This window comes from Cannabis sativa, chromosome 1, assembly GCF_029168945.1.
Source record: "Cannabis sativa cultivar Pink pepper isolate KNU-18-1 chromosome 1, ASM2916894v1, whole genome shotgun sequence".
Taxonomy (NCBI): domain Eukaryota; kingdom Viridiplantae; phylum Streptophyta; class Magnoliopsida; order Rosales; family Cannabaceae; genus Cannabis; species Cannabis sativa.
This window is the reverse complement of record NC_083601.1, coordinates 15,680,459-15,700,772: the sequence shown is the minus strand read 5'-3', so window position 1 is coordinate 15,700,772 and position 20,314 is coordinate 15,680,459. Positions and strand designations below refer to the sequence as shown.

Genomic DNA, 20,314 nt, shown 5'->3' with positions numbered 1-20,314 from the left:
AATTAGAAATACAATAATGTGAGGAATTTTTTTTTTAAAAAAAAAATCAAAATAATTATTGAAATTAACATAAAATAATGTGAGTAAAAAATTAAAAAAAAATATTAAGAGTAATTTTTAAAAATTATTTAAGTTTATATTTTTTTTTAATAATGGGATGTATTTATCATTTTATAGGGTGCAAATAGAACTCCCCAAAAATAAACATCTCTTAATCTATGTCAAAATTATTATCAATTCCCAAATTATAGGCTATTTGCAGAACAACCCGCTTTGATAAAATAAAGAATAATTACTAATTATGCTTCGTGAACTTTTTATACAATTAAATCGTAACTTTACATATTTGTAAATAATACCCCTTGAAATATTTCACTAACTATATGCTGACGATACTTTTATTTTTTGTAAGGTGTCTATGAGATAATGCTTATTTTTTGGTGGGTTCTGGGACTGTTGTTGATCCTTCGAAGATTGCCTGGATTCTTTGGCTGAGCTAGGAGTAATATAGAGCGGCTTTCAATCCTCAATGCTAGGCATTATGTTGACTGACATTTCTTTGACCATTTTGGTAGGTGGAAATGGGAGGAGCTGAATCGATGGTATTTATAAATTTTTGGGGGAGTCTCTTGGGAGAAGAATTATTTCTATTTCTAGAATTCCTCTTCCCCATACTAATCAACTTATTTCAAAAGATAGGAAGAATAGGGTATTCTTTGTCATATATGCTCACCAAATTGACCAAGAGCAACAGTTGGGCCCTAAAAAAGAGATTAGGAAATAGATATGGAGTCCTGAAATTCATCCAAGAATTGCAGTAATGTTGTGGAGAGTTTTGAATGAGACTCTTCCTACTAACTCTAGACTCCCAATAATTTTACATAAAGAATGTATTTTTTGTGCAAACCATGAAGAAAACTATCTTCATCTTTTTCGTGACTATGTCTTTGTGAAGACAGTATGGTTTATTGGAGTGTTTCCGTGTTTGGTTGAGCACATCCCGAGAAACTCAAGGCTTGTTCGGTACGCCGTATTGTATTGTATTGTGTTAGATTGTGTTGTATTGTGTTGTATTGTATTGTATTAGTATTATTTAATACAATACAATGTTTGGTATTGACTTGTATTAATTGATTGTGTAAAGTTATAATATACATTTTCAATACACTCGATCCCAACACCAACTACGAGTCCGGGTGCCGGGTCTGGGTCTGGTATCGGGTTTGGATCTGAGTCTCGGGTCTGGGTTCGGGTTCGGGTTCGGGTCCGGGACCCGATTAGGGTCCAGGTCTGGGTCCGGGTCCGGATTTAGGTTCGGGTCTCGGGTTCGGGTTTGGGTCGGAGATTGATGTTGACCCCAAATTCTTTGTAAATATTGTAATACAAGCTAATACAGACCATTTATTATGTATTAAATAATACAACATACATTGTATTAAAAAATTTGGTCGGAATAATTAATACAATACATTGCTTTATCCAAACATAGTGTTATTTATTATTTAATACAATACAACCCTTATACGGCGTATCAAACGAGCCCTCAGAGATTCGTTTTGTGGAAACTTTCCTTTCCTTGATGATAGGTATCAATAGACATAAGTTTTTAATTTATGCGGGATGTTTATTTCAAGAGGCATGTCAACAAAGAAATATTTTCAAGTTCCAAGGCACACCAGCAAAGGCAGAAGCTGCTGTTGGAAAGATTTTAACCTCTTATTCGGACTTCTCTTCCTTTGGAGAAGATCAAAACAAATGTGAAGGGTTGAGTTTTGTTGAAGAGCAGGGAATGTACAGGGATAAGGTTGACTTTGTTATCCTTACTGATGTGTCCTGGTTTGATGGCACTGCTGGACTAGCGGTGGTGATGATTAATTTGTCAAACAATTCTTGGGCTTACAGTACTCAACAAGTCATAGCAGAATCGGCAATGGAGGTGGAGACTCGTGCAATCCACTGTGATCTTGAGTGGGCTATTCAAAACTCTTGGAGTAAAATCCATATTCTCTCAGATTGTCAAGAAGTGCTTCAGGCGTTGGACCAAAAGAAATGTCCCCTTGATTAGGGTTTTTTGAACTTATCTTTGTTGGTTTTAGATTTAGTTAACAAAGATTCGGATTGTAGTTTTTCTTTATTAAGCATTGTTCGAATATTTTTGCAAATGGACTAGCAAAGAGAGCTAGATCAGTTTCTAGCCATGTGTCTGGTGTGTTTTTTTTTTTTTTTTATAAATCATCAAGATTATTATTGATCCACAAACTATTCAATACAAATACAATGAAAGAGCACCTTTACATGTAAAGACCTCAACAAAAACAATTTCACATTTTTTTTTCCAATTTAAAAACATTCTCTATCTTTTTGACCACTCTTTTTAGGCCAAACTAGCTCTACTCTATGCTTAATACTATTCTTAATTCTTTGTACAATGATATCTTTGTTTTCTATGTGTTTGTTCCACACAATGTCATTTCTTACAAACCAAATGGAGTAGACTAAATGTGCAATAGCTGCTGCCAAAACTCTTTTCTTTATCTTACTGATTTTGCTTTTGTGTATCCATTTGAGAAGCTTGTGGAGGTCATTTGCTTGTGTTCTCCAAGACAGCCAATCCTTGATTTTCTCCACACAATATTGGGCTAATGGGCACCTGAAAAATAAATGTTCAGATGTTTCTTCCTGCTGCATACAGATCGGACATTTTGTATCAGCTATGTTCTGAAATTTTGTGAGCCAATCCCTTTTTTTGAGTCTTTTCTGCACAGCTAGCCATAAGATAAAGCTATGCTTGGGGATGTTGAACCTTCCCCAAACTTCATCACACCAATGTACCTTGTTTTGAATTGGACATAGAAAGCTATACCATGCTGAGATTTGGAACTTACTCTGTGTGAACTGCTGCACTGCAGTGAATTGCTTGAGCTTGTCCTTGGCTGCCACTACCTGTTTCCAATACCAGCTCCCATGGCTTGGAGCTTGGTATCCCCACCAATCTCTATCTTTGAGATACACACTATGTATCCATTTTACCCAAAGATTATCTTCTTTATTTGCCAAAGCCCACACATACTGAAACAGGGCTGCTATATTCCATTACTCTATTTTCCTCAAACCCGATCCTCCTTCTGATTTGGCTTGGCAGATTCTATCCCATGCTACAGAGCCACCACCTTGCATCATGTGTTGGCCTTTCCAAAGGAAAGCCCTACATATGGATTCTACTTCATGTATCACTTGTTTGGGTAGTTTGAATATTTGGCACCAATAGGCATATATAGCTGACAGTACAGAATTAATGAGCACAATTCTACCAGCAAAAGACAAGTTTCTAGTGCTCCAACTTCGGATTCTAGCTGTCATTTTTTCAATTAGAACCACACATTCTTGCTTTGAAATTTTTTTAGCACAAATGGGGACACCAAGGTACCTGAAAGGAGTGTTTTGCCTTGAGAAACCTGACACTTATAGCACTCGGATGACTTCATAATCTTCCATATTGCTGCAGAATATGGCAGACTTGGCTTTGTTTGGTTGCAACCCAGAGGTAGATGAGAAAAGCTTCAATCCTTGCAGCATAAGAACAATGCTTCTATAATCTCCTATGCAAAAAAGAAGTACGTCATCCGCAAAGCTCAAATGGTTAATTTCTTTCATGATAGGCAAATCCCTCCTTGTTGCCAACTTTCTTTAGAATTCTTGTTAGATACTCCACACCAATGACAAAGAGAAGGGGTGATAATGGGTCTCCTTGACGTAATCCTCTCTTTGATTCAAAGAATCCATGAAGAGATCCATTGAAAAAAAGAGAAAATTTTGGCGTTCTAACACAATTCATCACAAGAGTGATAAATTGATCAAGGAAGAGCAAATTCTTAAGAACCTCTTCAAGAAAATCCCATTCGATAGTATCATAAGCTTTTTGGAAATCAAGCTTGATCATGCAATTAGCCTTCTTGGATTTCCTTTCATAGTGCCTAACCAGGTCTTGATAGATCATGATGTTGTGCGCTATGAATCTCCCTTTTACAAAACCCCCTTGATTCTGAGCCACAATATCAGGAAGTATATGTTTTAGTCTCGAGCAAATGATCTTCGTAGCAGCTTTATAGACCACATTGCAGCATGCAATCGGCCTAAAATCTCCTGGTGTGTTCGAGCATTTGACTTTTGGTATAAGTGTAAGGGTTGTGCAATTGATTTCCTTTAAGAGCTTTCCAGTGTGGAGAAAGGATTTAACAGCCTTGCAAACATCCTCTCCAACTAAATTCCAGTTATCCTAAAAGAAGTAACTAGAATATCCATCTGGCCCGGGTGCTTTAGCTCCTGGAATGTCAAAATGGCTTGTTTGATCTCAGCATCAGTTATTTCTTGTAATAATATCTCCCTGTGTTGACTTGTTACCCGTGGACCATTTCTAAGTACATTAGAAATGGTTTTCTTCATGTTGATCATTTTGGTGCCAAGGAGTTGTTGAAAGTATCTGAGGAACTCTTGTGTGATGCTATCTATATCTTCTATTCGGTTTCCCTGAGAATCCACAATAGAAAGTATTCTATTTTGGACTCTCCTTGATTTAATGCTAGCATGAAAAATGGGTGTGTTATCATCTCCATCTCTAGTCCAAGTCGCCTTAGCTTTTTGCATTAGGAAAGATTGATAATCGTTATGTGCTTTGGAGAACTCATTCCTGGCAGTTTTCTCCTCTACATGCAGTATCACATTCATCGGGTCTAACATGAGTTTGTGTTGGTGTTCCTCCAGTAATAACTTTGTTCTTATGACTGCTGCTTGCAAATCTGTGTACCCTGCTTGATTAATCTGTTTGAAGACCAGTTTCAAAGCTTTAAGTTTAGTCATGAGCTGATACATAGCAGTCCCCTGGTAATTAGCCTCCCAAACTGCCTTCACTTTGCTGTCAAACTCAGAGTGAGATTGCCACATTTTAAAATACCTAAAAGGTTTTTTCCCATTATGTAGCAGTGTATGAAATGTGACAATGGCCGGCGCATGATCAAATACTCCTTCACTCATAAAAATTGCTTCAGCACCTGAGAAAAGATCCTGCCAACTCTCATTGGTCAATACTCGATCCAGTTTAGCATAAATTCTAGCTTCTCCTTGCTGATTATTGCACCATGTGAAAAACTTCCCACTGCTTTTTATATCTTCCAATTGGCAAAAAGAAACACAATCTCTAAACAAAGTGAGATTATGCTCCTTAACTTTAGAGCCAACTCTTTCTTCTTTTTCTAAAATTTCATTGAAATCCCCCATTACTACCCAAGGTAGATGAGAAGTAATTGCTTTTAAATCCTGCCACAATATCCTTCTACCCTCTTCATCATTAAAACCATAAACAAAAGTAACAAGAAAACTCTTACCATCAATAGTAGATACTTGTAGATGGATTAATTGGCTTGTACATTTGATTATGTTGATGGAGAAGGAATTTGGATTCCAAGCCACTACCATTCTTCCACCTTTATGCCATGCTATATTGCTAGTAAAACACCATCCCGAAAACACATAGGAGTACAAGGCTCCAAGCTTGGAGGCCTTGACTCTTGTCTCAAGGAGCCCCACAAGACCAACATTTTGAGTATGAATCAATTGCTTGATTAAACTCTGTTTTTGTTGGTTATTGGCCCCTCGGACATTCCAAGATAAAATTCTATCCATTCAAAAGAGGAGGTTCTCCCCCTCCCCCTTTCTTTTCTCGGTTTGCATCATGTAAATTTGGGAATTCCTCCATGAAATTTTCTTCTTGCAGCACAGTGAAAGAATTCTCAATACTAGTAGCAACATTCTTGTCCTTCCCTTTTAGTTTCCCACCTTTACTAACCAGCTGAAATCCATCAGTTGTTGCTGGTTTTTCCACCTGTGCAGGCTCCTTTCGTTCCTTGGCAACCCATTGCTGTTGTTTCCGTGTGCCTTGTGTCTTTCTACAGTCTATAGTCTTATGTCCCAGGCCCCTACAATTGTTACAAACTGTAGGTTTCCACTCGTATTTGATTCCCACTTTTGCCATTCCTCCATATTTGTCTTCAAACTCTATAAATCCAGGCAACTCTTGATTCATAAGCACTTCAACAAGTACTCGTGGAAAGGTTAATTTTTGCCTCTGCTTGGTTATTTCATCTACCAGGATTGGTTCTCCTATCTGCCCAACCAGCTTAAAAAGAGTGTTCTGACCCCAGTACTTTAGTTCCAATTGCTCTAACTTAACCCATATAGGCACCCTCCTTATGTCTTCCTTTCGAAAATTAGTATCGGGGTTCCATGCTTTCATAATGACCGGTCGTTTATTAAAGAAAGTATAGCCTCCATTCAAGACAGCATCCCTTTCTTCAACAGATGAGAATCTTATGATGAAAATTCCATACGAAATTAGCCCTACCCTATCCACTTTTTCCTTCCAAATTCTCCTAGCAAAACCTTCAAGCACTTCTAATGGAGGATTAGCTCCTAATACATAACATACAATTGCTCATTTCCAATAAGAGACCTCCTCCTCAATATCATCTAATGTTATCTTCACATTTGGTTTTTCAGCATTCTGGAAAGAGGAATTCAAGCTTCGAACAACAGATCTAGAACGTAAGACAGGGAGAACAGAGTTCTTACCTTGACTAAGGTCACTGTTATATTGCATGTTTGCCTCCAAGAAATGTGCAAAATCCGTTCGAACTTCATCCTGACGTTGCAATTCACGAAGCGAAGATCTGGGAGACAGATTGTTGAAATTCTCGTCATTAAGCTCTGTATGTTGCTCCTCTTCTTCATCATCAGTGAATACAATTGGCTCTATACCTAATACGGCTTCCATTGATTTGGTTTTCTTTCCATCTTCCGAGGACGATGGACCACGCTTCTTAGCAGGTTTGGTTGGCTTCGACACATATACCTTCTTCCCCAAATTCCTAGATCTCGTCTTTGCCATGGCGCCAGCACTAACTGAGCGAGAGAGAAACCAGGTGTCTGGTGTTTTAAGGAGAGGGAATTCTCTCTCTAATTCTCACCCATGTTTTTTTAGTTTAATAAACTTAATGTTCTTCTAAAAAAAACTAAAGGGTTTTTGAATTTATGCCATTTTGGTGTATAATTTTTACTTTTCATTCTATTCTTCTTAATTTGTTTTAAAATAATAAATTAGTTGTTGATAATATGTATAATTATATATAATTAGTTATTATTTATTATTAATGTAAATAATATAAAAAGTGATCTTTTTTAAACAAAATATTTTATTTGGTATTATATTTTTATTTTGTATCATATTTAGTATGAGTCATGAAGTAATAAATTCTCCTTATTGCACAAAATTAGAGAAAAAAAACTACACCAACAAATAATCATCTATAATATGTTTGTGTTTTCTAGGGGTGATATTTATTAAAAAAAATCATATAAATAATTTTTAAAAAATTAATTAAATAGTTTTTCTTAAAAAAAAAAATAGAAAAAAAAAATCTATTAAGCAATATAACTAAGCATAAAAAAAAATGAAATGTGTTGAATCTATGGTTAATTTGCAACCTATTACTTTATGTAATGTGGTTTACAAAGTGATATCGAAAGTCTTAGCTAATCGTTTGAAGTGTCTGCTCGACAGTGCAATTTTGGATTCTCAAAGTGCTTTTATTCATGGGAGACTAATCTCTGACAATATTATAGTATCTTTTGAAATAATGTATTATTTGAAAAGAAAAAAGTATTGGGAAAGATAGGTCAGATGGCGTTGAAGCTTGATATGAGCAAAGCTTATAATAAGGTTGAATGACCTTTTTGGGAGGCTATGATCTTGAGAATGGGTTTTGATGGTCGGTGGGTGGAGTAGATTATGGCATTGGTCTCATCTGTTAAATATTGGGTCGAATCTGGTGGTTTCTCTTTGGGGCCGATTACTCCAACTCGGGGTATCCGCCAAGGGAATCTTTTGTCTCCTTACTTATTTATCTTATGCGTGGATGGATTTTCTGCTCTTATTAATGACTATGTACGAAGGGGTTGGCTTAAAGATTGTAAAGTTACTTGGGTGCACCTGTTATCTCCCAAATGTTCTTTGTAGATGACAATTATTTGTATTGTCAAGCGCTGCAGGATGAGGCTAATAGGGTGATATCGTTGCTTCATAATTTTGAACTAGCTTTGGGTTAGAAGGTACATCTGTCCAAGTCTTGTTTTCTTTAGCAAGAATATTGATGTTAGTGTGAAGGCCCGTGTGTGCTCTATCTTAGGTATGGTGGAAGCTGGTGAGAATTGTTCGTATCTTGGACTCCCAAATACTATGAACCGCAACAAGTCAGTTGTGTTGGGCTTCTTAAGGAAAATGTGAGGAAGCCGATTGACGAGTGGGACGGTAAGTTTTTATCTAGAGTTAGTAAAGAGATTTTGTTAAAAACGGTGGTGCAATCTCTCCCCAACTATGTTATGAGCGTTTTTCTTTTACCTAAAAAGGTGTGTGACGAGACGGAAAAATTAATGTACTATTTTTGGTAGAAGAATTCGGGTAGAAATGACAGTGGCATTCACTAGATGAGTTGGGACTGGAGGTGTTCCCAAAGGTTAATGGGGGACTTGGGTTTCAAAAGCTTCATGATTTTAATATTGCGTTGCTTGAGAAACAGGGTTGGCGTCTTCATTCTTGTCAAGATTCTTTAGTTAGCCATGTGTTCAAAGCTCATTATTATCCTTGTGGGTCCTACTTGGGGGCGGAGTTGTGAAGAAATCCAAGTTTTATATGGAAAAGAATCCATGAAGCTCAATCTCTTATTCGAAAAGAGAGGTGTATGGTTGTTGGATCTGGAATGAGTATTGATATCCTTAGGGACCATTAGCTTCTGAATAAAGAGAACTCATTTGTGGTTTCAGATTACCCTAGTTTGGCAAATCAAAAGGTCTCTAGTCTTATGAAGATTGGAGAAGCGTCTTGGGATGAAGTGGTTCTTAAAGACATTTTTTTAAAGACGGACGTAAAGCTTATTTTGAGCATTCCTTTGTTCCCCTCAATGTTTGACGGTATTTGGAAGTGGAATGGTGAGAGTTCTGGTGTATATTCGATCAAGAGTGCGTATCAGCTTCTTCAAAAGCTTAAAGGTGAGTTAGTTGGAGTTGGTAACTCGATCTTTTGGAAAGAGTTGTGGGATTTGAGAGTGCCACCTAAAGTCAAGGATTTGGTTTGGAGGCCTGCTTCCAATTGTCTTCCTACCCGTATCCAATTAGGCGTGAAACATGTTCCTCTTTCCCTTGTTGTCGTGTCCAAGGTGGTTACGAGTTGGAGAGTCTATTTCTCATTATCTTGTGGGGTGTTCGTTTTCTTTTGCTTGCTAGCAGATGACGGGTATTTCAGTGATAGAGATTGGTGATAACTTTTTTAGGGGATGGCTTCATGATAGATTTCAGTGTTGGGATTTTGGGATGAAACATAGAGTTATTATGCTTTGTTGGGCGTTATCGTCTGTGTGCAATGACAAGGTATGGAATGGTAAGAATAAGACTGTGATTTTGTTGGCTAAGGGTAGTTTTGATCAATGGAGTTGTGCTTAAGATAAAAATTTTGGTTCCTCTTTATTTTCTTTACAAGACAGTGAAGGGCACGAGCACTGGATTGTACCGGTTGGTAATATAATTAAAATCAATGTCGATGCAGCTATCTTTAGCAATCAGAATAAGTATGGGTATGGTTAGGTGACGCGAAACTCTTATGGTCAACTTAGTATGGCTCAGACAGCCGGATGGGGGTGACTGGTCCTGTTCCTGCTAAAGCTATTGGGGTTAAAAAAGTGTTGAGGTGGTTGAAAGAAATAAGACCGCATGATGTGGTGGTGGAGTCTAACAGTTTGGTCCCAATCCAAGCTATCCAAAGTTCGTTAGATATAGCTTCTATTTTTGGGTTCTGCATTTCAGAGTACAGTCAGATTCTTTTTAGTTTGAATAATATCTTTTTGATTTTTGTCAAACGATCTGCTAATCGTTTTACTCATCATTTAGCTAAAATATCGTGGTTAATTAATGATTGTACCTATTCAGACTCTACGATTTCAACGTTTACGTGATGATTTTTTGAATTCTTTTGAATGATTTGAGTTAACAAAATTGCATCTTTCTATTCAAAAAAATATATATATCAAATATTAAATTAAATATTAAATTGTTTTATATTAATTAGACCAAAAAAAATCATAATATAACATTCAAACTACAACAAATTATAAAATTCCTACTTAAATGATAAATTCATACTTGAGTAAATACTAATACTGAAATTCCAAATCTATAAACTCCTCATCCACATCATTATCCCTTGAGTCTCGACATCTGATGCGTTTACTGCTTCTGTGGTGTATGTTGCATCTGCATCATCTGCTGCATTTGCATCATCATTTGCATTTGTTGCATCTGCGACATTGGTGTTATCGGACAAGCAAACGGCAACATCTGCTGAGGAGATGATGATGATCCAGGCAAACCAATATGAGGCTGTTGCGACGATGGATTTTGTGACGGCTGGCCAAACATGAAGGGAAAAGGAATCTGCTGCGATGGTAGCGACATCGACTGTTGATACTGAGAAGTAGTAGGCTGAGAAGATGAACCAAATCCATCTTTAGACATGTGAGGTTGAGACAACCCAGTTGAATGTGTTGGAGCTATGCCGCCTTGTCTTTGCATTTTAGAAGCCATTCGCTCCATTCTTTTTTCTGAAGGTGTTTGTTGGGTAGGCGTCTGTGTTTGATCAGGCTGGGTGCACTGAGTTGAGGATTGACCCTTTAATTTGTTGCCCACTTCTCGGTTGTGAACACCTTTCCGATAAGCGGGATCACAATGATCTTTCAATGGCTTCCGAATGTTATCGGTTGTCATCTACACACAAATTTCAATGAACAATAAATATTGAGTTTGTTTGAGTACCCTAATTCACATATTTATAATTTACAAACACACTAGAAAATTAATTATAATATTAATATTAATTATTCTAATTCTAAGTATTAAGTATTCATAATTAATTTGTAATTTTGTCCATCCTAATTCTACCTGAATTTTGACACCACAATGGGCTAAATCCTAACCTACCCAAAATTCTACAAATGACACTCAAAACAATAGTTCCAGAATAGTTTCAAATACATCAAAAATTAAGAACATCTCCAAACACACAAAAACAGTAAATAAATAAATACAAACACGAAGACACTCGTTTTATTAAGTTACCTACTCATGTTACTTATGAAATTTAAAAACTTACTTTTATACATACATATAGCCATATGCACATATGAAATTTATCTCACAAAAACATATAATTAATAACTCATTTGCCAAACACAAAAATTCATATACAATCACTATTTAACATCCAAACACACAATGTATTTTAAAATAGAATGTAATTACTTTCATGTGCACTACCATAATAACTACCCTACCTAATAACTATACCTTTGTTTCCAAACACATACTCAAAAATTTGTTGACATTCTAAAAAAAATCTAAACTTATCTATTCATTTTTTTGAAATAAACTCTTCATTAATAACTTATCTATTCACTTTAAATACTAACTTTTAACATAAAATACACAAAAATTATGCATACACATATATAAGCATAAATCAATCTAATACAAATACTTTTCTTCAAAAAAAAAAAAATGTAACATAAACATTAGAAATAAACAAACGTTTTTTTTTTGAAGGAAAAAACAAGCAGTGCAATATCTAATACCCTAATGAATTTACTAAAAGAAAACTTACCCCTGCTGCTGAGAGGGAGGGAGGAGCTGCCGAAAGAGGAAGAGAATTGCTGAGATTTATACATTATACAAACAAAAAAAACAAATTAATATAATGTATACACTATACATATAAATACATATACATATGTATTAAAAATACAGAAATATGTATACCTTTGAGTTGAGAGAGAGATCGAAGTGGGAGAAAACATTTGCATCATCATCTGCATCATCTGCACCGGTGTCATCGACCAAGCAAATGGTGACATCTGCTGAGGAGATGGCGAAGATCCAAGCAAATCGATATGAGGCTGCTGCGTTGATGTTTGTTGTGACGGTTGCCCAAACATGAAGGGAAGAGGACTCTGCTGCAATGGAAGTGGCATTGACTGCTGATAATGAGAAGCCATAGGCTGAGAAGATGAACAAAGTCCATTTCTAGACATGTGAGGTTTAGAAGGCCCAGTTGAATGCATTGGAGCTATGTCATCCATCTCATCATCGGATGGTAGACGGTCCTCAGGTGCCAGCTTTTGACTTATGTGTCGAACTTGTCTTTGCAGTTTATAAATCATTCGCAACAGTCTTTTCTCCGAAGGCGTTTGTTGAGTAGGCACCTGTGCCTGAGCAGGGTCTACTCCTTCATCGTGGTTGTGCCTCTCCCCGAGCACCTCAGGAAGTACCGAAATTTCATTGACTGGTGCAGAAGCAGCAGTACCAGATCGAGCTTCATCAGTTGTCTTTAACCGCTTCTGTTTTCAGAATTTGTTAGAAACAAACGAATTTACAATTGTTTGAATATGAATAAAATTAGATAAACTTACATCTTGTTGAGTAATCTCGTTGACAGAAGACTTTCTCCGTTTCTTTGTATGAACTGGCTTCCATGTTTCAATGCGGCCAAAATTGTCCTAATAAAGATAAACACATTACAAAGTTAGTAATTTAACATAATTTAATCAAATTGACAATGTTAACTTACATTTTCAAAAGGTTTCTCTGCCATTGATATTGTCCCTGTTGCAGGGTACTTTATCTTTTTTTGGTTGTCTTTGTTCTTTTGGAAATTATCAACGACATCAATCATCTCAATTATGTCATTCTCATCGGTTGACTCATCGGCAATTGGTACTTCCGGTTCCCCATGGAAAATCCACTTTTGATAACTCTTTAGAAAACCCTTGTAAAAAATATGTGCTTTCACAATATCTAAAGAATGTCGTCTCGTATTTAAACATTCAACACAAGGACATAGAATTCTCCCATCACAATCTTTATGTTTAGACGCAAATGCAATAAAAACTCGGACACCTTTCCAGTAAGCAAGATCACAACGATTTCTCAATGATATCCAAGTTTTATCAATCGTCATCTAAAAAAAAATAAACGATAATTATTAAATTTGTTTGTGTACTCTAATACATATTTAATAAATTACACTCCATTACAATGTCCTAAAACTATTTTGTAATGTTTTGTAAAATATTATTTTACTTATCCAATTAATAATAAGTTTCCTTAATAAAACATAGCTATACAATTACTAATACTTAGTTATCATAATTAATAAAAATTATAAAACTAAGTAAAATTAATTGTTTCTGGTTTTGGTTATATTTTTATAAGAGATTCCCACTCTCTCTAGACTCTCGGTCTCACTACCTCCAATTCATCCCACCACTTTGTTAACAGTTGTTTTTTTCACAATGTTGCCAAAACATCACTCGACTTATCTTATCAAAATCTAACTATTTTAGTTCAGGGCTTGATTGGTAAACCATATACGAGTTGTATTGTATTAAATAACAAATAATATTATGTTTAAATAAAATATTGTATTGTTTTAATTATTACAATCATAAATTTTAATACAATGTGAGTCGTATTATTTAATATATAACAAATGACCCGTATTAAATTGTATATTTATAATGCTTACAAAGGGTCTAGGGTCAACCCCAATCCCGGACATCGGACCCATACCCTAACAATATGGAACCAGACCCGGACTCGTACCCAGACACAGGTCCGGAGCCCAGACTGGAACACTGACCCCGGACCAGAACCCCGACCCCAACCCTGAATACCGAACCCGGCCCCAGACCCGAAGCCAGACCAACACCCGAACCTTGGAACCGAACACGAACACCAAACCCAGACCTCCGATCCGGACTCGGACCAGACACGGACCCAAACCTAGATCCCCAACCTGGACCTGCACCCCAGACCCGAACACTGGACCCGGACCTTGATCCTAACCCGGACCTAGACCCGAACTGCAAACCGGACTAGAACCGAGACCCTAGACCTCGGGTTCGGGTTTGGGACTCGGGTTCGAGTCCGAGATTCAAGTTTGGGGTTCAGATTAGAGTTCGGCATCTGGGGCATGTTCCGAGTTCGATGTCTGGATCTGAATCCAGGTCCAGGTTTGGGTCCAAAGCATGTTCCGAGTCTGAGGTCTAGTCCGGAGTCGAGTCTAGGCCATAGTCGGGATTCGGGTCGAGTTTATTGTAAAAAATTGACAATTTTACACAAATTATTAGTACAAGTCAATATCAAAGTATTGTATTAACTACCAATACTAATGCAATGTGAACCTCACTAAGTAGTGTTTGTTTAAGTTTTTATATCATCATTAATTAGATACATTTTCATAGCTTTTTTTTAAGACTTCATCTGAAACAAAATAGTCGACAGTGGAATGCAGCTTAGCTCCTTCTCAAACAAAATAATCAATAAAGGACATCACATAATATTTCATATGATCAAACTATAGACGAAAACAACATAAAGTAATAATTGACATATAATCACAGCAATCAGTGTGTAGATATCAAATGAATTATTCTAATTAACAAATGAAGGTCTGCAGTTAGTGGCGATTAGTTCAAATATTTCAACACTATTCAACAGTAAATTTTATTCACAGTTTTGAACAAATTTTATTCAACAGTAAAATGTGCAAGGAGTATCACTTCAGACTTGTTGCTTTAAACAAATTTTGTTCGTTTCTTTGATTTTTTTTTTTTTTTCTGAGTAATTTTGAAGCAGTACTAACACTGGTTTTATCATATGATATCTACCAACCATAACTGATTCAATTGCTTAGGCTTTAGAAGCCAAGACTACCTGAAGCCATGTCTACAGCAAAAGAATAATGACACACATAGATTTAATTTTGGGTTGCATACGCCTGAGGTTCTATCTTTCTAGGTTCAACAATGTACACTTGGATTGAACACAGTTCAAACAAATATAAAAACATACATATATATATAAATATTAAAATACAAACAAATTTTCAAAAGAAATTAAAAAAAAAAAAAATACACACAAATATGTATGCATACCTTGAGGTTGAACCTAGAGAGAGATCGGAGTTCGGCGGCTCCGAGAGAGATGAGAGAAAACTAATTAGGGTTTTTCCTTTTAGTTTCAAAATGTGAGGAAATAATATTTTAGGGGTTGAGGATGGTGATTTCAGGGTTGTGAGTGAAGAAATAGAGGAGAAAAGTGGCGTTTTTGAGCTGTGGGAGGCGGAGACAACCGGTCGGAGGCGGAGAGGTCCAGAGAGTTTGTGTCATTGTCTGTGTTATTTCGTGTGAAAGAGAAAATGATGAAGACGATAGTTTATATACGCATTTATTAGTGACGACATTGTCGTTACTAATACTCTAAAACTTGTGTCGCCCCTAAAAATTTCCTTCTTAAAACTAACATTAACGTTTGTTGAATTGAATCTAAAATTACCCCTCCAATGGAGGACCTCCCACCCTCTCTGGTCACCGATATCCTGAGTCGACTCAACGATTCTGCAGACCTGGTTCGCTGCCGACTCGTCTCGAAGACTCTAAACGAGATGTCGTATGAGGTACGATCCCTCAACCACCTCTGTACCTTGTCTAGCTACCTCAAGTCTCGGTCCCGCGATGCCACATCTCCCCAGGTCATGACCTTCAAGATTGCCTTCAAGGACCTGGTTCGTAGACTCAGTAAACTCGAGTCCGTCTCCATCGCCGTGGAGAAGTCCCTCGGCAGAAGATCGTACGACGAGGTTGAAGACGACGATGACGATCTTTACCTGACTGAACCAAGCTTCATCAGCGATTGGCTTCCGGAGATTAGCGGACGTCTGAAATCGATTTCCATAACGGATTTTTGAAGTCAATCTAGCTGGCGAAGGTCCGAGGCTTTGACTCTGATTTCTTTGTTCTGTGAGTTCCTTTAAGCCTTTCCTTTGCAGAAACTTCATTAGGTTCTAGCAAGTTTTCATGGCCAAGCTACGAAATTTAGGAATAAAGTTCTGTTTGGTTCCAATTTAGTTTCTTTGTTTTGAAAACTTGTATTAGAAAGTACGTGGTGTTTGGTATCGAGTTTCTTAGAACTCAAACATAAGATTGAGACATCTGTTTTATTTTGTTTCAGGCCCTAATCTTCTCAAACTAGAACTGAAAAACACATGGTTGTCAGTTGATGGGTTGAATTGTATGCCCAATCTCACAAGTTTGACCCTTGAATTTCTAAGACTAGATGATGAAGACCTGAGTAAAGTTAATGAATGTTTTCCGGGTTTACAAGTTCTTAATTTGGTTGGGGTTGGAGGACTTAAAGAACCAAAAGTTGATCTCAAGAACCTGAAATTATGTTACTGGACAATCTCAAATGCTCCACTATCTATAACAATATTGGCTCCCAGCCTTGTTGAACTCAAACTGGAGTGTATTAGACCTAGATCTCTTGTCCTTGAAACCCCATCGTTGTCTGATCTCCATCTAATCATTGAGAACGCAGATCATTTAAAAGTGAAAGAATTCAATTGTTTATACAGTCTTCAGCTAGAGTCTTGGAATCTTTTCAGTCTCATGGGCAAGTTTGGATCAAGTAGAACCATCAAAATTCTGTTACTTGATATACCAAAACACAATCAAGATGTTACTCCAAAGTTAAGCTTCGGAACACTGTATGATTCTTTTCCTAATCTCAGTTCTCTCACATTGGATCCTCGAGCCTGGTCAGAAATGGAGGTATCATTTAGCTCTGGAGGTTTGGAGGGTAGGGTGGAAATGAATGGCTTGAAAGAGATTACTACTTATTTGTTTATTGATGAAATGAATGCCACCATTTCCTTCATATCTTCTATGTTGAATAGATGCCCCAGTTTGTCAAATATGGGTGTGCTTATTCATGGTGAAGTTGCGTCTCGTATAGCAAGCAAATTTGCATCCAGGATTAGAACAGATTTGCCTAGACTTAGATGGAGATGGGGATTCTGGAAAGAAGGAGAAAAGGACTGTTGGGTCTCTGATTTTATTTAACTTGTCAAACATGGCTGTGCTTACTCTGAAGAAGGAAAATAGTAATAGTAATAATAATAATAATAATGATCACAATATTAAGATAATAACAATAATAAGGATTGAGCTGAACTTTGCTCTGCTTTACTGGGACAGCAGAAACAATTAGAATGAATGAAAAGTTTATATCTTGGAAAGTCAGCTTAGAATGAAAGATTTGCTAAGTTGAAGTTACCACCAAACAGAACAAGAGTTGAATGGTAAGTAATAACTAAGTATGCCTTGGAAAAACTGGAGTATTGCATAGGTCAGACAATCCTCGAGCTATTTGTTTGAAGCAAGGTTCTTCTGGATATAAACCTCTTAATAACATTGTAATCATTTATGTCCTTGTATCCTCAAAATGTAATTTTTGTAAATAATTGCATCTCTGTCTTTGTCAACATGTGTTGCTGTTGCATCATGTATTTGGCAATTTGCTACCCTTTTGCAGCTTGAAATTGTATACGTGTCGATATCACTTTGAATTGGTGTCTAAAATATTTTCTCTTGCCTATCTACAGATTTGGTCGTTATATAGTTCTTAAATTCTTCAATCTAGTTAACACTTGAAATAGTTTATGCTCATGAATCATGTCTTCCAATCTTCCAATACTTGTGGTTAGGTCTATACATTCATGGATTAAAAGATTTAGGTGGCATTTGATTGGGAGGAACGAAAATATCTGAATGAAAATGAGAACAGGAATGGAATTGAATAAAATTTAAAAAGCATAAAAAAATGATAAAAAAATAATTAATCTTTTTCTAATCATGCATTGGAATAGTCTTTCCCTTCTATTTTAAAATGGAATTGTCAGTCTACTAAAATAGTGAAAAGGTCATTCCATTGGGATAATATTTCAACACTTTAATATCCAACTAAACAAAAGAATAGAATGGAGATTGTTTTCTTTCCATTTTATTTCATCCAACCAAACATTTATTTTCAATGTATCCTCTGAAATATAACATTTAATAGTAATTTGGTCTTTTAGGTATAATTTGTTTTATTTTACCGTGATGTAGCCGTGCACATAATTGATTGACAAATATTATGCAACTATAAAACAACTAAAAATGATTTATTATTTGCCCAAAAAAAAAAAAAATGATTTATTATTTTTACTAAAAATGTATTTTTGTAAATAAAAAAATTCAAATGGTAAAAATGATTTGTGTGTGTGTGTGTTTTTTTTTTTTTGCTGGGAAGAAAAAGAATTTCTTTAGGTTAGGAGTCGGGCCGATAATGAAGAAGCGGGCCAGAGCCCAAGCTATTGGCGTTGAGTTGCAAGTCACAACAATGTTCTTGCAAAGGTTCGGCCCACTATGAATTTTGCTAGTGTCCCAGTCCCACATTGCTCACATCATAGTTATCACAAATGTTTATATACGCCAACTTCAACATCCAAGCTCGTCCCCTCGGGGACATCCGATAAAATTGGAACGATACAGAGAAGATTAGCATGGCCCCTGCGCAAGGATGACACGCACAAATCGAGAAATGGTCCAAATTTTTTTTCGACTCTTTTCCTTATGATTTTTCACCCAAACACTCTTCCCAGAAACTAAGTCCACAAACATGGATTTGCTTCCACCTTAGAGCTCCCAATTGGTGAAGAAACACGGCTTCTGGTGGTTGAAGCTTGTGAGCGTTGATATGGCCCAAATTCTTGGAGAGCAACCTTATGGAGTTCACTATGGCAAACTTAATAATGACCTCTCCTATTATGTTCGTTCTAATTCTAAGCCCAGAATGAGAGCTGCTCTCGCTGTCAAAGTCGGGTATATCATCTCTCTCTATCTACTCTCTTACTTTTCTTTTTTGATATGGTAGTGGTGTATATAATATATATGTCAGCATCAATTTCTTTGTCTTTGATTCATTTTCGTTGAGCTCATTCCTTAAACTTAGTTCATTTGCTGCTTAGGTTTGGATTTTGATGAATTTGAAACAAATGAAATTTGCATTGGCTACTTCTGTGTTTTTCGGTTAATCTTTGGTGTTAGAATTGCGTTAGGATTTGATTCACAATAATTCACTATGAGAATTTTCAATATTACTCGGTTAACATTTCATTTTCATATTCAAACAACGTTATTATTTATTTAGGTTATTCGAAACTCTCAAGCAATATAGTTATTAATGTTTACGAAGGTAAGCTAGGCACAGGTTAGATGCTATTGACACTAGCTTGGAAATGATATTTTAAGAATTTTTTTAGATTTGAAATAATTTAATGATTTGTGTCTCTTTCCCTTTCTTTCTCTTTCTCAAGAGTGTAGTTGAGTTTATAAAGACTCATTTTGGACATAAAGTTTCAGCACCTGAATCCCCAGTTCTACCTACATTTTCTGTTCCATTCCATCTCATAAAAAGCCACGCTTTTCATGCTTTGTTGAATCCGAAGCTCCTGGGGTTAGTAACTTAGTACAACATGAATATCTATATTTGTTTGCTTGCTCTATAACTTTTCTATTGTAGCATTCCTGTGTATATCTATAACTATGCCATATGGATCTTGTGTGTTTTAATTGTTATGCATATTGCAGTCTGCAGTAATCATTGGCTATAAGTTTCAAGTGGGTGAGCTGAAGACAGTGAGGGACTATAGAGATTTACTTGCAGAATCCGTGTTTCTCCATGCTCTGAACCAGAGATTTTGAGAAAGGATCCACCTCATTTCTCATGCTCAGCTGCTTGATCCGTTAAAGGCTTATATAATGATATCATCTTGCAAAAAAGGAGGGACCATCGAAGCCTTGAAATCAATGCTGATTTAGGTATTCTTGATTAACTTCAAGATTTCCTCCTCCTTTAACATCAAATTAATATTTATATATATGCATATCAATGTACATAATGTGTGCTCTTTCATTGTCAATGACATCGGGTGTAACCGGTCGCTAGGGTACAAATATGGATTTTCAGAACGAGAAGTGTTTGTGTGAGCTAATTTGGTTTTAGCTTTTGCATCATTGATAAACAAAATTGAATTATTATAGCACAGTTGGTTACACACCCCGGTCTCATTTCACTCTAGAAAACTCTTCATTTCATTGTTCCCTTTATCTGACTAGTATTACTTTTCTCAGTATTAAGTTAATTGTTGTAATGCTGTTGTGTGAAAATCATTGTCATCCAATGTGTCTATTAATTATGAGGATTCAGGCTACATTGTGCCATACTTCTTTAAATTCTTAGCCTGTTCATATACTTTTATTTTTCAGAGATATAGTGCAGC

At 36.3% G+C, this 20,314-nt stretch overlaps 3 protein-coding genes and 1 non-coding gene across 4 annotated transcripts; 2 read left to right on the top strand and 2 right to left on the bottom strand.

Annotated features, from left to right (window-relative positions):
• Positions 1-2,340: 2,340 nt before the first annotated feature.
• LOC133038997 (uncharacterized) lies at positions 2,341-3,360 on the bottom strand. Its single transcript, XM_061117769.1, has 2 exons — positions 3,098-3,360; positions 2,341-3,013 (listed from the first exon to the last, which is right to left on the bottom strand). Exons 1-2 carry the CDS (start codon positions 3,358-3,360, stop codon positions 2,341-2,343), a joined length of 936 nt encoding a protein of 311 aa, XP_060973752.1.
• A 6,773-nt stretch (positions 3,361-10,133) lies between these two features.
• Positions 10,134-15,339, bottom strand: LOC115705173 (uncharacterized). The gene is made up of 6 exons (XM_030632421.2): positions 15,087-15,339; positions 12,719-13,108; positions 12,561-12,647; positions 11,911-12,488; positions 11,756-11,804; positions 10,134-10,863 (listed from the first exon to the last, which is right to left on the bottom strand). Exons 2-6 carry the CDS (start codon positions 13,106-13,108, stop codon positions 10,327-10,329), a joined length of 1,641 nt encoding a protein of 546 aa, XP_030488281.2. The 5' UTR covers positions 15,087-15,339; the 3' UTR covers positions 10,134-10,326.
• Positions 15,340-16,223: 884 nt separating this feature from the next.
• On the top strand, positions 16,224-17,586 carry LOC115705175 (F-box/LRR-repeat protein At4g29420-like). Its single transcript, XM_030632425.2, has one exon. The coding sequence runs from the start codon at positions 16,224-16,226 to the stop codon at positions 17,049-17,051; it is 828 nt and encodes a 275-aa protein (XP_030488285.1). The 3' UTR covers positions 17,052-17,586.
• Positions 17,587-18,485: 899 nt separating this feature from the next.
• Positions 18,486-18,588, top strand: LOC115708520 (U6 spliceosomal RNA). Its single transcript, XR_009685861.1, has one exon. It is a non-coding gene; the product is annotated as a U6 spliceosomal RNA (small nuclear RNA).
• The last annotated feature ends 1,726 nt before the right edge of the window (positions 18,589-20,314 follow it).

Excerpts from the sequence above, each read along its gene's own strand:
- LOC115705175 (XM_030632425.2), top strand. The coding sequence starts at position 16,224 with ATGCCCAATCTCACAAGTTTGACCCTTGAATTTCTAAGACTAGATGAT.
- LOC115705173 (XM_030632421.2), bottom strand. The coding sequence starts at position 13,108 with ATGACGATTGATAAAACTTGGATATCATTGAGAAATCGTTGTGATCTT. Across the intron at positions 12,489-12,560 it reads ACGAGATTACTCAACAAGAT|AAGCGGTTAAAGACAACTGA; the intron begins GTAAGTTTATCT and ends TTCTGAAAACAG. Across the intron at positions 11,805-11,910 it reads ATCTCTCTCTCAACTCAAAG|CAATTCTCTTCCTCTTTCGG; the intron begins GTATACATATTT and ends TATAAATCTCAG.
- LOC133038997 (XM_061117769.1), bottom strand. The coding sequence starts at position 3,360 with ATGACAGCTAGAATCCGAAGTTGGAGCACTAGAAACTTGTCTTTTGCT. Across the intron at positions 3,014-3,097 it reads TCGGGTTTGAGGAAAATAGA|TGTGTATCTCAAAGATAGAG; the intron begins GTAATGGAATAT and ends ATGGATACATAG.